Source organism: Haliaeetus albicilla, chromosome 12 (assembly GCF_947461875.1).
Source record: "Haliaeetus albicilla chromosome 12, bHalAlb1.1, whole genome shotgun sequence".
Taxonomy (NCBI): Eukaryota; Metazoa; Chordata; class Aves; order Accipitriformes; family Accipitridae; genus Haliaeetus; species Haliaeetus albicilla.
The window spans coordinates 7,656,387-7,669,195 of record NC_091494.1 but is presented as its reverse complement, the minus strand read 5'-3'; the positions used below and the strand labels follow the sequence as shown (position 1 = coordinate 7,669,195).

Sequence of the window (12,809 nt, the reverse complement as noted above, 5' to 3'; positions counted from 1 at the left end):
TGTACAAATCTGATCCTGGACTGATAAGTCCCCACAACTTGGGGCAAATGTTAAGACAAAGTTGAAATTTACTATAACTGATTTTAGGGGAAAAAAGTCCAGTAACCACAGTTTAAAAAATGCTATATAATTCAATATTAGCATAGCGAATGCAGTAATAAAAATATACACCAAAGAAACAGACAACTGAAGAGAACCCAACTTAGCTGAATGCATACTTAAGATATGTAAAAGAGAAAATGAAAAGACATCAGTAGTCCTGTATGCCGGTCCTGCTTGGCTTATAAAGAAATCAGAGAACATTTGTAGTGAGAGTATCTTCCTATATCACATTAAGTGCTAAGGAGGGTATTTTCAAGAGTAACTTTTCCTGTCATTGTTAATGGCACAACAGCTCACGGTGACCTCCAGGTCAAGGTACTTCACTCTCAAGATGATCACACCTATTGCGTTGCAATAAATTTTGTTAGTCTGACAACTATTTTTAAGACATCTGAATTACAAGAGAAAAAAAAAATACAGCACATATTTGACCATGCTACATGGCTGTTCTTTCTTTTCACTGGCTTTCTACAAAAGAAATGTATTTAGAAGGACAGTAGGTAAGAAAACAACTACATAGGTCTTGCATGTCAGGGCATAGTTTAAGGGCACATCCATACTGTGCAAAGAGGAATCACATTAGTGATAACCCAAACCTGCCTATATAGAAAAATACCACTTTGGGTCCTAAAAACAACCATTTTTGCATCATTGCATTAAAACCAAAAAAACCCAAACTGAGTAATGCCAGACTGTTGATTCTGCAGCCAGAGTAGATTGCCAGATATATTCATGGTCTGGTTCTCAGCCATTTGGTACCACTGGATGTGGCATCTACAAAACATCCATATTTCATTTCATATCTTTTCAAAAAGAGGTCCTTGATAACTAAAGAAATATAAATAGTTATGCCCACAAATCTGCCTTACAAAGGTGGCTTTTCAAGTTTCAGAAGAACATATCAGTTGCACCAATCTTACCTTTTATTTCTTTATATCTTTCTTGTAAACAATCATGCAGGAGTGGTAACAACATTTTGTTACTGTAAAGCACCACCCTTCTGAGAATGTCAACATGCTCTATCTCTGTAAGGAATAACTGATTAGGCCTCACACACCTGTGTTGGGTAATAAATGTTCTACCTCAGTTTCAGCAAGAAGGAGTCAGAAGTTCAGTGATTTGCTCAAGGTCACACAGGAAGCCTGACAGAGCTGTGAGTCTCAGCTGCTTTCTCACTATTACCCTACCATACAAGCATTGAGAACTGTAGAGATACAGTGCTCAGAAATAATTACCTATATAAAAGTCCTTAAAGTAACAACATCTAGTGAGATAGCTACCAACTATTCATTAATATATTAGCAGTAAATCTAATAAACCTTACTTCTTTTATGTGTTAGCTGAAGTATAAACTAGACACAAATCAATTGTTTGTTTAGTAAAAGGGCACCAAACTAACACTGACAAGTTCCACTTTTTTTACTATAGCTTATAAGGCAACACTGATGGCTAGAGAGAGCTTTTGAAAGGCTGGTAATGAATGCTGGTGAAAACATATGGGAACATAAAGATACATTAGCCTAGAATTTACATTTAAAATTATTTGGCTCTGACATGGAAAACTTTGAACTCTTTCTTAACTAAGAGTGATGATTTAGTATCATCTGCATGCAGATGAACCTACGGATTTTGTTATTGCAAGTTTCCAAAAAACTGCTGACACATGTTAAAATAATACATCTTCTTCTTCAATATTTCATTAACCAATGATCATGGTAAAGCCCGAGTTGTGTTGATTTTGTTTTAATAATTTTGGAGCTGCAGTAAAAACAGTTGAAACTTAAACAGCAGATACCAATGCCACATATGGTTCTTGGTAGAAGGAAGAGCCTGTATCTTGGGAATCTTACTTTTCACACAGTGCAGCTGCAAGCAGTACACATATTTAGAGGACCTATCACTACTGGGTGTGTTGCAGATTATTGTTATTTTTGTTACATTTTTCAGTGATGCCTAGGGTTACCGTTTTTCAAGCCCCTCTTACCTTGACTGCGTAATTGTTGAGAGGATCTTTTGCATAAGAAGCTGGGTAGTAAACTGCATCACCTGCCTCGCAGCATGGCTTGTCACTGGTTAGCCTGAAATCCGACCAGCTGTCCACGCCGAATCGCAACTGGTCTTTTTGTCCAGCCATGAACAAGTCTTCACATTTAAGTGCCAGCTTCTTCAGTGAATCAGTGTGAAGGCTTCGGATTTTACCTACTACCTCTTCTCGGTTTTCAATTCCTCGATAAAGTGCTTGCCTTTGCGGCTTCTGGACACCTTTGCCCTGCTTAGTCTGTGAGATGCGTCTCCCTGTTAGAGACTCCATGCTATTGGAACACCGGTCCTTAATACTGATAGTGGTTAGGCTGGAAACACTGTTAGTTGCTGAGGTGGTTGCCTTTAGTTTTTCTGTAGGCCTGTCCAAGGAATCTCCTGACTCATTGTCCAGTACCTTGAGCTCCAGGCTGACCGAAGAGCAGGCGCTGCTTGCTTCCCAGTTGGTGTCAATATCGTAGGTGGGATTGGCCACAACACACAGGTTGTTCTCCAGAGCCTGCTTCTGGAGATCTCTGGGAGTCGGCTCTGTGTTAGCTCTCAAAATTGTTTTCTTTGGGAGCGGAGGTGGTGTTGGCTGCAAGTTGTTCATTGGCTCCTGGTCTACTAGTCCTCCAAAGGCAATGGCATCATCCAAAGCTCCCTTCGGCTGTCTTGGCTGTTTCGGAGGTATCATGGCTGCTCTGGACTGTCCTGTGTAATAAGAAGATAATAGTAATAGAAGATTATAGTACTTTGCATCTGCTGCTCATATTTGCACTCTGCAAAAAAGTTGAAGGCAAAAAACCCCCAGCTGACTAGGACTCCCCCAATATTTGAAGAAAACCTAAATACATACATGAAAAGATGAACTAATAGGGAAGCAAAATGACCAAATCAGCATCACATATATATCGTTACATACAGCCAGTCTTTATTTGACCTTGGCCTATATATTAAAATCAGGTTCAGTGCTAGCAATGCTGGCATTTTACATCACATGGGCTTAATGACAAAAAGTGCAAGCAAAAACCAAATGTCAGTTTTGGCACTATGGCCAAATTCCAGTTTCAATAATTATACCCAGCCTCCCGTAATTCCTTCTGCAGTCAATCGACTATAATATTATTCCTTAGTTCCTATTGCAGTGTGCAAAAACTATGGGTTGCTGCTGCTAAGTGGCTTTGTGTACTATTTCTTTGAGCGGTGCATTTCTCTGGCAGGTGAGTTGATCTTTTTTATATATCCTCATAGTAGTCTGTAAAGCACTTGGGATCACTTGGATTTGAAATGTGCTAAAGAAGCTGAAAGCATTATTTCAGAATGGAAACAGAAAACTTCAAACACAAATAATGTAATTCAGATACTACGGCGGTCACATCAGAAAGTCAGGATTGCCTAGCAGATTCACAAGGTGAAAACAAGGAAGTTAAGCCTACTTTCACTCAAGTTGACAAGTGTGTTGCCACTGCTTTCAATGAGAGTGGGATCATATTTTCAGATTACAAAACTAGAAATATTTTTTTAACCAACAATTTAAAACTCACCCGCCGCCCCCCCCAACCGTAACTTTATCTAATACATTTCCCTTACTCACTTGCCGTCTGTACCTTTGTTGGCAATATTATGTTCATAGATAACCTGACCTAGATTCAGTCATGAGATTCCAAACAGCAGGTTACATACACAAAAGCATGGCCTTTCCACTGACAGACTGGTTTCAAACCTTTGTATGCTTCTAGGGAAGATGAACTTCCTGTCATGTGTTTGGATGGCTTTTAGAGAGGACAGTTATGTTTTATAACTGCCAGAGTCCTTGGAAATGAAGAATAAATAAATGACAATAACATACGAGAGAATAAAAAACAATAAACAGACTATACAAATGACCAACTTGCTGCTCTGGGACAATTAAACAGTTGTTACTCATATCAAAATGAGATTTTTTCCAGTCTTAATAATGAACTGCTATTTTCAGAGAAATTATTTTAGAAGTTTACTACTACTCCTGTGAGGTTCATTGACCAGCATGGTAAGGTAGGAAGACAATTTTTACAGTTGCAACACAGCAGACATGAAATGGATGCTCTGTATAATTGCAGCTGAGTGTCTTTTCTAATAAGGGAACAGCAAGTAAACAGACACTACGACTATTTGGCTATTTATATGTGCTGAATCCTTGTCAAGAGAGGACCGAACTGGAATGCCGAACCAAACTGGGAGTGCAGATCTCGGATTCAGATTTGAATTACATCACTTTGGTCCCTAATTAATAATAAATGACTTCACAGTCTATGAAAAGAAAAAAAAGATAGCTCCCTTTACACTTTAAGAGATGTTGTTACAGTTTTTATGAATACTACAGAATGTAAGATCTTCTTGGCCAGGATGCACAAAACCCTAGAATGCTGGGTTAGAATGCTGAAAAGGACTTCCTAATTTCAGAAGATCAGAGAGGACTGTATTTTTATATGTATCCACAAACAGAATAGCCTTGGCTCTTGAATTCTTAACAATCATTCTCTCTTCAATCATTCCAAGGAGATGACATCACAAATGAAAGTTGTATCTCTATCTTTTGTTTAAGCTCAAGAAACCCTCCGAAGAGCCTTATGGATTTTGTAATAACCCTAGATATTCCAATGTTTAAAAAACTGAATTTTGAGCAGGAAATTCTATTAGCTTTGTACATGCCTGATCATCAGGGAAGATCGCATAGGACTACTCCCCTGCATCGTCACTTTTTAGCTACTACAAAATAAAAATATGCAAAGGCTAGAAATATTGGAGAATCCCTGCATATCTCTCGAATCACTGTCAAGGTTGCCTCAAAACACCCGTAACACTCAGGGGACCCTCTACTGCTCCTTTCTGATCTTGGTATTGCAGTGAGCGTGCTCTACAATAGCAGCTCTTCCTCTCACCATTTGATATGCTGCAGCATATAACACTGGTGCCAGCTGAGCCGTACAGGAACTCTTATCAGGTACCTTTTGCAGAGACGAAGAGTAGCATGATTCAAGAGTCAAAAGCAGAACTGATGTCTACATGCCAGACACACACATCCAGATGCCACAGTCTTTTGCATATCCAGAGACAAGTTCATTTCTACTTTGTATCCAAGTTTCTTAACTCATCCAAACATATGTTGTCTTCCACAATTGCTTACTCTTACGAAATCTGTGACCTATGTACTTCTCCTGCTGGCAACATTCTGTGGTAAAGATCACTTGCCTGTTTTCTCATTCTTACCCTCTTCCCTGCTATGCTAAAATAGCCTAACTGCTGGGGTTTTGAGAAAGGCTACTTATTTCAGGAGGCAGTTTCCTAATATGCGATGCTTGTGTGACTTGGTAATCCAAGGACTGCACACATGCTAGAGGGAAACAGCAAGAAAACAAATTAGAGCAAGATGCACATCTCAAGCAGTAGCAGCAGAAGCCCTCTCAAAGAAAGGTAAGATTTATAACAGCATTTCTTCTTGAGTCTCTTATTTTCTGTCTGCTTTAATGGCCCTATCCTCCAAAAGCCATTCATACAGAAGAGTGTTGCAACTGCAACCAGTGACTTTTGCTAGGTGTTGCTTTTGCATAGCTATTGGAACTGTGACATCAAAACATCATTGAAGGTTTTCATAACCAGAAGTTGTCTTTGCAGATATCTGGTGGGAGTGGCAGGATCCAGAGAACTGCATGTACAAGTCATTATGTAGTTAACTTTTTCAAGTATTCTCAGCGGAGGAACATGAATTTGTAAGACATGTCATGTTACAGTATAGTTTCTCCCCACAAAAACAATTTTCCATATTGAAATCTATCATCTGCATTATGTGTTTGAAAAGCTTAATATCTGGACTGTTCTTATGCTGAGTTCTTAACGCTGTACGTTTCTTTCCTGACCATTGGGCCAGTCTTTCCAGCTCAGCTTTCCCCAAGCATGGCATGATACTTCATGTCCCACATTTTTTAAAATTCATTGTCTAGCAAGAAAAAGGTTGTCTTAAATTTTGTCCCTGTCAAAGGCACAAGAATGTTCTTTTGCATAAAAGTACCGGCAGAGCATTTGCTTCCTTCTCCCCTTGCATGCTTAAAAACCCATCACTTCCTTAACCTACTGCACAGACTCTCCAACATTTCAAGGTTCAGCCTGAGCTACACTCTTGGGAGGCAAATGAAAAGGAGGAACAGGGACAATACTAGGCTACCACTTAACAGAGATCTTTGAAGTGGCTTCCAGGGGATAGAGGATGTAACTCTTTATAGACAGCAGCTTTCTAGAGAGCTTTAAGTAATTCTACAGTTCAGTAACATTTTCCATTACAGAATCTCACTACACTATTTAAATATTAATACTTAGATCTCCAGACACCATGCAGAGGTCTGAAACTCTAAATCAGCTCTAAAAAAAAGCACTTAAATTTTATTTTTCCAAGTAACTGATTTATCATCAGACTTTGCATTGCAACCTGTTTATGTTAGCTCACAAAACTGTCAATCGGACACACTGAGCTCAGGTTTAGTTCAAATTTATATTCCATAAGCATGTTTTTCTTAGAATAATGACATGCATAATTACTGTTTAGATTTCTTGATACTCCATGTATCTTTCTTTTTTGCTTAAACCAGATCAGCAGTATACATTATCAAGAAATCTCAGAACTGTGAAGGAAAATGCTTCTTTAATTGAGAAAACAACTAATGGTGAATTAGGCAAGCCAAGTGGGTGACACATTGCATGCTTCCATCCTTCCTTAAATAGAACTATTCTTGAGATGTATATTGCTCTATCATACATAGCGTACATTAGTCCGATACACCAATAACAGCAGGCTGCTTCTGTGCTTTCTCCAGACTCATTTTACTCTTGACATGGTAATCTATCCTACATTCTCCTTTATTCTTGAAAGCTTTTTTCTGATTATATGCCATTACCATCTCTCATCCAAGGATAATGTCTCTTGTGGGAAGATGTGAATTAGAAAACAGAGCTGAAAACAATACTCTAGTATTCACAGTAGTAACTAGGCTATTGCCATGATCGTTAACTGTTCTCAGTTTTAGTAACCATTGTAATACTCCTTAATCCCTAATCCCCTAGTGCAGGGATTTAGATGAATGAACTGGACCCAGAGAGCTAAAGTAGCCAAAATGACTCTCACTTCTGCCATTCTCCAACTTATCACATCAGTTTGACAGAAATTCCACGTTTTGCATTGCCAAGAACAGCAAAAATTAATAATCATGCATGTACAACATGGGTAACCAATCTTCCAAGACCAAATCTATCAAAACTCCAGCAGAACTAAAATCAAAACTGTGGACTCTCTACAGTGGAGACCAACAAGAAAGGCATTTTTAGTGGCTTTTATGTGTCTGCAGGAAACCCCCTGTAAGACAGGGCTGGGCTGACCACACTACTGGATCTTGGAGCAGTCCAACAGCGTTGGCTTTGGCAGCCTCTGCTGACCTGTTTCTCCCCACAGCCAAGAATGGAGTCAGATGTCCCAGTAATTCTCATGTCAGTACATCCCCATTTCATGTTACAAAGTCCAGTTACAAAGGCTGATTAATCACTAAGGAAAATCCACAGGTTCGCCACCTCTCCATTGTACAAACTCCCCTTCTCTACCCTTGTCCTAGTACTTTTCCCCCCCCGTTGTACTTGGATATTGATCATCCTTTGCAATCTGCATTTTTATTATAATATGGAGCCTGGAAAAGATTTCTCTGATCAATTATACTGGTCTTTAACACCAGTACAAAATACATCACTCCTTAATAAACTTTTACCCTGACTGATAAAAATAATCAAACCATGAAAAAACCCACAAATGCATAAAAGTATCTTCCAGCTACTGCAAAAGCAACCAGCATGCTTCACAGCCCCAATTCCAACAAATGCAGAACATGTACAACACTATTCTATAAGATTATTTAGTACACAGATTTACATGAATGTGATTGTTAATCCTATATTATGCTCAGTTATTTACACATTTATTGTTAATTTAATAGATAAAAATCTAACCAGAATGATAATATATAACAGAAAAGAAAGCTAACATTTGTTAAGTAACATTCATGATGCACCTCCACTTTCTCACCAATAGTTTGAGACTGTGCACAGAACTACAGTAAGATGGGCTGCAGGTATTAAATAAAAACTTCAGGTGCAACAACTTGTCTGCCTTGGTGATCTGTCAGGTCTTGCTACCCGTCCCCCATTACACCATGTTAAAGATATTACCTGTACTAATTATGTATTATAAAAAATGCATCAGACTGATACTATAATCACTGCCTGTCACTGAACTGTCACTTTCAGTCAACAATGATTTCATTACCTTATTTATAACCTGGCTAAAGCACACTGCCCTGGTCTAACATACTGACTGAGGCAATACTCCATGGCAGATGCTGTGATTTGGGATTTTTTTCAGTATCAGCAATCCTAAAACCTAGAAACTTAGCCTCCTTTTTTCCACCTCTTTTTTTTTTTTTTTGGGTGTAAAGAGAAAAATAGCTGATAATAAAATAACCTATTCTTTTTTAAATTATAGAAATACTATCCTGAGTATATTGAGAATCTCTTAATCTGCTTACAGTGATGCAAATTCAATCACGTCAATTTCCCCCAAAAATTCAAAGATAGAAAAATTCACAGATTTGTAAAGGAAAGGATTTTAATCATCTAGTCTATTGTCTTCCTTATCATAAGCTACAGGGCTTACCTGAATTAACTTCTGTTAGAATAAGGGTACACCTTAAAAAAGAAACATCCAGGCCCTACCTTACACATTTGAGCACTTGTTTCTGCATCAAGATTCAACTGATGGCCACTGGATTTTGTTAAATCTGTTGATTGTTGATACCTCATCACAGTTCTGCTCACCACATGAGCATCCACACCATGATCAAGCCAGACTCTGTTTCTTTGATAAGCTTAACAGACTCAGCTTCTTGAATTAGTCACTATAAAGTGCCTGTCACAATACTAGGCATTTTCAAAGCTTTTCTTTAGAGCCTGTACAATTTTTTTTTTTAAACATTCTTCTTGAACTGTGGTCACCAGGGCTTGTGCATGGCCATGGCAGTTGCAGGGTAAAAATGAGGTATATGTAACCTCTCTACTCCTACTGATGTTTCCTCCTGTTTATACACCCAGGAACACACTGAGCTCTTTTGGCCTATCATCATGGTGGGACCTCAGGTTTCCTAAAAGCCCCAAGTCTTTTATGCTGTAGAATCCTCTATCTTGTAAGGCTTGCCCGCATTTTTTTTTTTAATTCCTAGATGTATGATTTTACATGTTAGATGAACTAACAAATACAGTCCATATTTTATACATGAGCTATTCTCAAATTTTGCATCTGCAGTGTGGTTCCTGACAAATACTTGCTGGCATGCTTGCCATTTTTCTGGGCAGGACTGTAAAGTGATGATGGAACGACTCCTGTGGGAACAGGGGAAGGCCAAAACCAAATATATTTAGGGCAATACCCGATATAAACTACTACCTGACTGCAGATGAAAATTCACCAAAGCTTGCCATTATTTCTGTTCATAAAATTTCATGTGACATGTCACAACTGAAGATTAGACATTTATCAAAGTAAGGACATAGTACTATCTGCTTTTCAATAAAAAACATAGAATATGTATTAGATTAGTATTTAAAAAAAAGAATATTTTGCATTATGCTACTAATTACAATGTTCACATGATCTATTTTACAAACTACAAACTGTAGTATGTAGCTATAAAAAGCTAACTGTAGATACAATTGCAATTGAAGCAAGAATCAAATGTGATGTAACTTTAATTATATTACATATTCTCATATTATCCTTTCTTTCAGTTACACACATCAGTATGTGTTGATTCTACAAAATATATGATTTTGCTGCTTAGGTGATGTAAGATGTGAAAACAAGTAGGAATTATTCTATATCCCTACCTAGTAATCTCTTGATAGCTAACTGATTTAGAAAGTGAGGTTGATAAAATAAACCAGAATAAAGTTGGAACAGCAGCCAGAGAACTCAGTGCCATTTAGGGTAGCATTGCTTTTAACAACAAGCAGTAAGCTTGCCAGGCCAGACCAAGTCAAGCCTAAAAGTTAATTTAACTCTTTCATACCTAAAATTTAGTTTGGTGACAGCAAATCTGAAAGTGACCCAAGAATGAGAAGATTCTGAATAAAATGCTAAGGGGTTCAGTTTTATACAGTTTTACAAAGGAGCATTCAAACACAGGAACAACACTGACAAAAACAAGGACTGATGGGAGTGATCAGAGAATCACAGAGAAGCATTTAGGTTGGAGGGGGCCTCCTGAGATGGTCAAGTCCAACCTTCCCTGCTTAGGCAGGGTCGGCTGGAGCAGGTTGTCCAGGACCACGTCCAGTTGGGTTTTGTGATTTCCACACATGGAGACTCCACAACTTCTCTGGGCAACCTGTTCCAGTGTTTAACGATATTTGATTACATTTCCATGAGTTTACTACTCCCAGTTTGTGAGATGCTGCGGGAAGGACAGAGATCTATGGACAGAAGCATATCTAACTGTATATGATGAAGCAGCTGCCATCAGGTGTAACATCTTGCATAAGAAAATTGAGCTAAACTGAGCAAACGTTTAAACAGAATATTCACAATATCATTACTTCAGCCATGAAATGCAAGTAATCCCTTGAATGTATGAGCGCTCTGGCTAAAAAATAGCAATCTCACCATGAGGAATAAGTGATATTTCATACACTAAATTACGCCTTAGCTTGATCGTTTTATATGTCAGTCTGGTTAGCAACATGGGCTAACCATGCTATAGATAGTTTTGATGTAGCTAGATCTACTGCCTGGATTCTATCTGTAATGTAGCTACATCCTAAATACAGAAAATATATAGATACAGATATATATGTATATCTCAATGAATTGAAAATAATTCATTAGAACTTTGAATAATTCCACCATAAAAATATAAATTTTAGTTTTCCTCCTTGAAGTTACAATTTCTTGGTAGACGTTAGTATCACTCTTGGGCAGCATATTTTTTCCTCTTTAAGTTTTATAAACAATACCTAATTAGTGTTTCATTAGCAGAACACACTAAGAAGTTTGCCACTAATTCACAGTTAAGCAAAAAAATGCAACAATATCACTAAATGTCTAAGGAATGTATGCACCTGAGGGTTTAAAATTTAGTCCTTGATCCTTCAAACCTGTGTGGACATGCCAAACCCCTGTAGTTGTGAGCCATCTCAATGCAGTCAGTTCACTCTTGTCCAAATGCTTAATAAATTCGTACGCTTAGAGGATTGGAGTGTTACTGAAAAACATATATTCAGATATCCTTGAACATAAATAAGTGAGAGATTTTTGTTCTTTTAGAAAATTTGGCTGTAGGTATTCCTAAATTCGCAGTACTTCAAATCAAAATGCTTTAGAAAATTAGGCTGATCGAGAGATGCTTATTTGTCTGGCTCACTTATCTTCCAGAGAAGGCCTGCATACATGCATCTCTCTAATATGAGTCAGGAATTCAGTGATAGTTGAATGGACTGTGCAGTACCTTCAGGATATTCATATCTTAAACTCTTCTGAAGGAGCAAAAGTAAACTTTCAGACTAGGATAAGAAAGCTTGTAGTCAACAAAAGATGACTACAAATATTTTAGCAGTTATTGGTCCTCTAAAATAAAAAGTCCTATCTTTTGTTTGGAAGTTTGGAAAAAATATTGAAATCTACTTATTGTTTCTAAAAAAAAAATAGGTAGTTTGCTCTGTATTTTAAACCTCTCTGATAAAAATTCCTCCAACAGATAAAACAATGTGTCTTTTAAAAGTATTTCAGATGTTTATCATTAAGGGCAAGTCAAAGATAGTTTTAAAATCATAGGAAAGAAAACCTTTGAGTTTGTTGAATCTTTGCTTTCTTAGTTGTGTATCTCACAATGAGACAACATCATTTTATTTTCTATAAATGAATATTAAAAAGTTTGTCTTTAAAAACTAATCCTATGAAAGTGTATGGAGCTGTTCAGAAGCCAAGGTTCTTCACAGCCTGGAAAGGTATTAAAAATCTGGTCTAATTTAAATTTTCTTCTGTGAGAATACACTTACCTAAATTGCTGTATGTAGCACTGCAAGGATTTAAGTCAGGAGAATTTGAAACTTCTTCCTTTTCTTCCTCCCCTTGTGGGACACGGACAGATGATACTGGTATGACCGAGGCACTGCCGCCATTATCCTGCTTCACGAACACAGCTCTAGGAACACGAGGGGACAAATCCTCCAGTGTCGTGTCATCGGGCACTTGACTGAAACAAACAAAGCAAAATCACCAGGAGACCAAAGCTGGGTGCTAGATCCTACTGGCAAAATACCGAATTAGCCATTAAATATCTTCAGGAAAGGGAATGAACTGGTAAAGAAATAAGGTCCTTTCTCCCTCCCTTTTTTAAGAGCAACTTTCTACAATATTTATTTTCCTTAAGAAGAAACAACCTTTGACTGAAATAGTAACATGTAGTAGTTCATGCCTTTCATACAAAAGGGATAATAAAATGTTTTACAGCTGACTACAATCACCATATGTACACATATATACGCAGGCATGATTCTGCATAAAATGTGTAGGACTCGTAGGACAGCAGCAGAGTTTAAGGTGCTTTTTACCAATCAGAACA

The 12,809-nt window shown here is 37.7% G+C and overlaps 1 protein-coding gene across 7 annotated transcripts in view; it reads right to left on the bottom strand.

The window, feature by feature from the left end:
• The window catches only part of PEAK1 (pseudopodium enriched atypical kinase 1), a 125,248-nt gene that overhangs the window by 15,112 nt on the left and 97,327 nt on the right, over positions 1-12,809 (bottom strand). For all 7 annotated transcript variants that reach the window (XM_069797885.1, XM_069797881.1, XM_069797883.1 and 4 more), the window contains 2 exons: positions 12,244-12,440; positions 2,087-2,835 (listed from right to left, as the gene is read on the bottom strand). In XM_069797885.1, the coding sequence (XP_069653986.1) occupies positions 2,087-2,835; positions 12,244-12,440 (946 nt within the window). The remainder of the gene's footprint in view (positions 1-2,086; positions 2,836-12,243; positions 12,441-12,809) is intronic.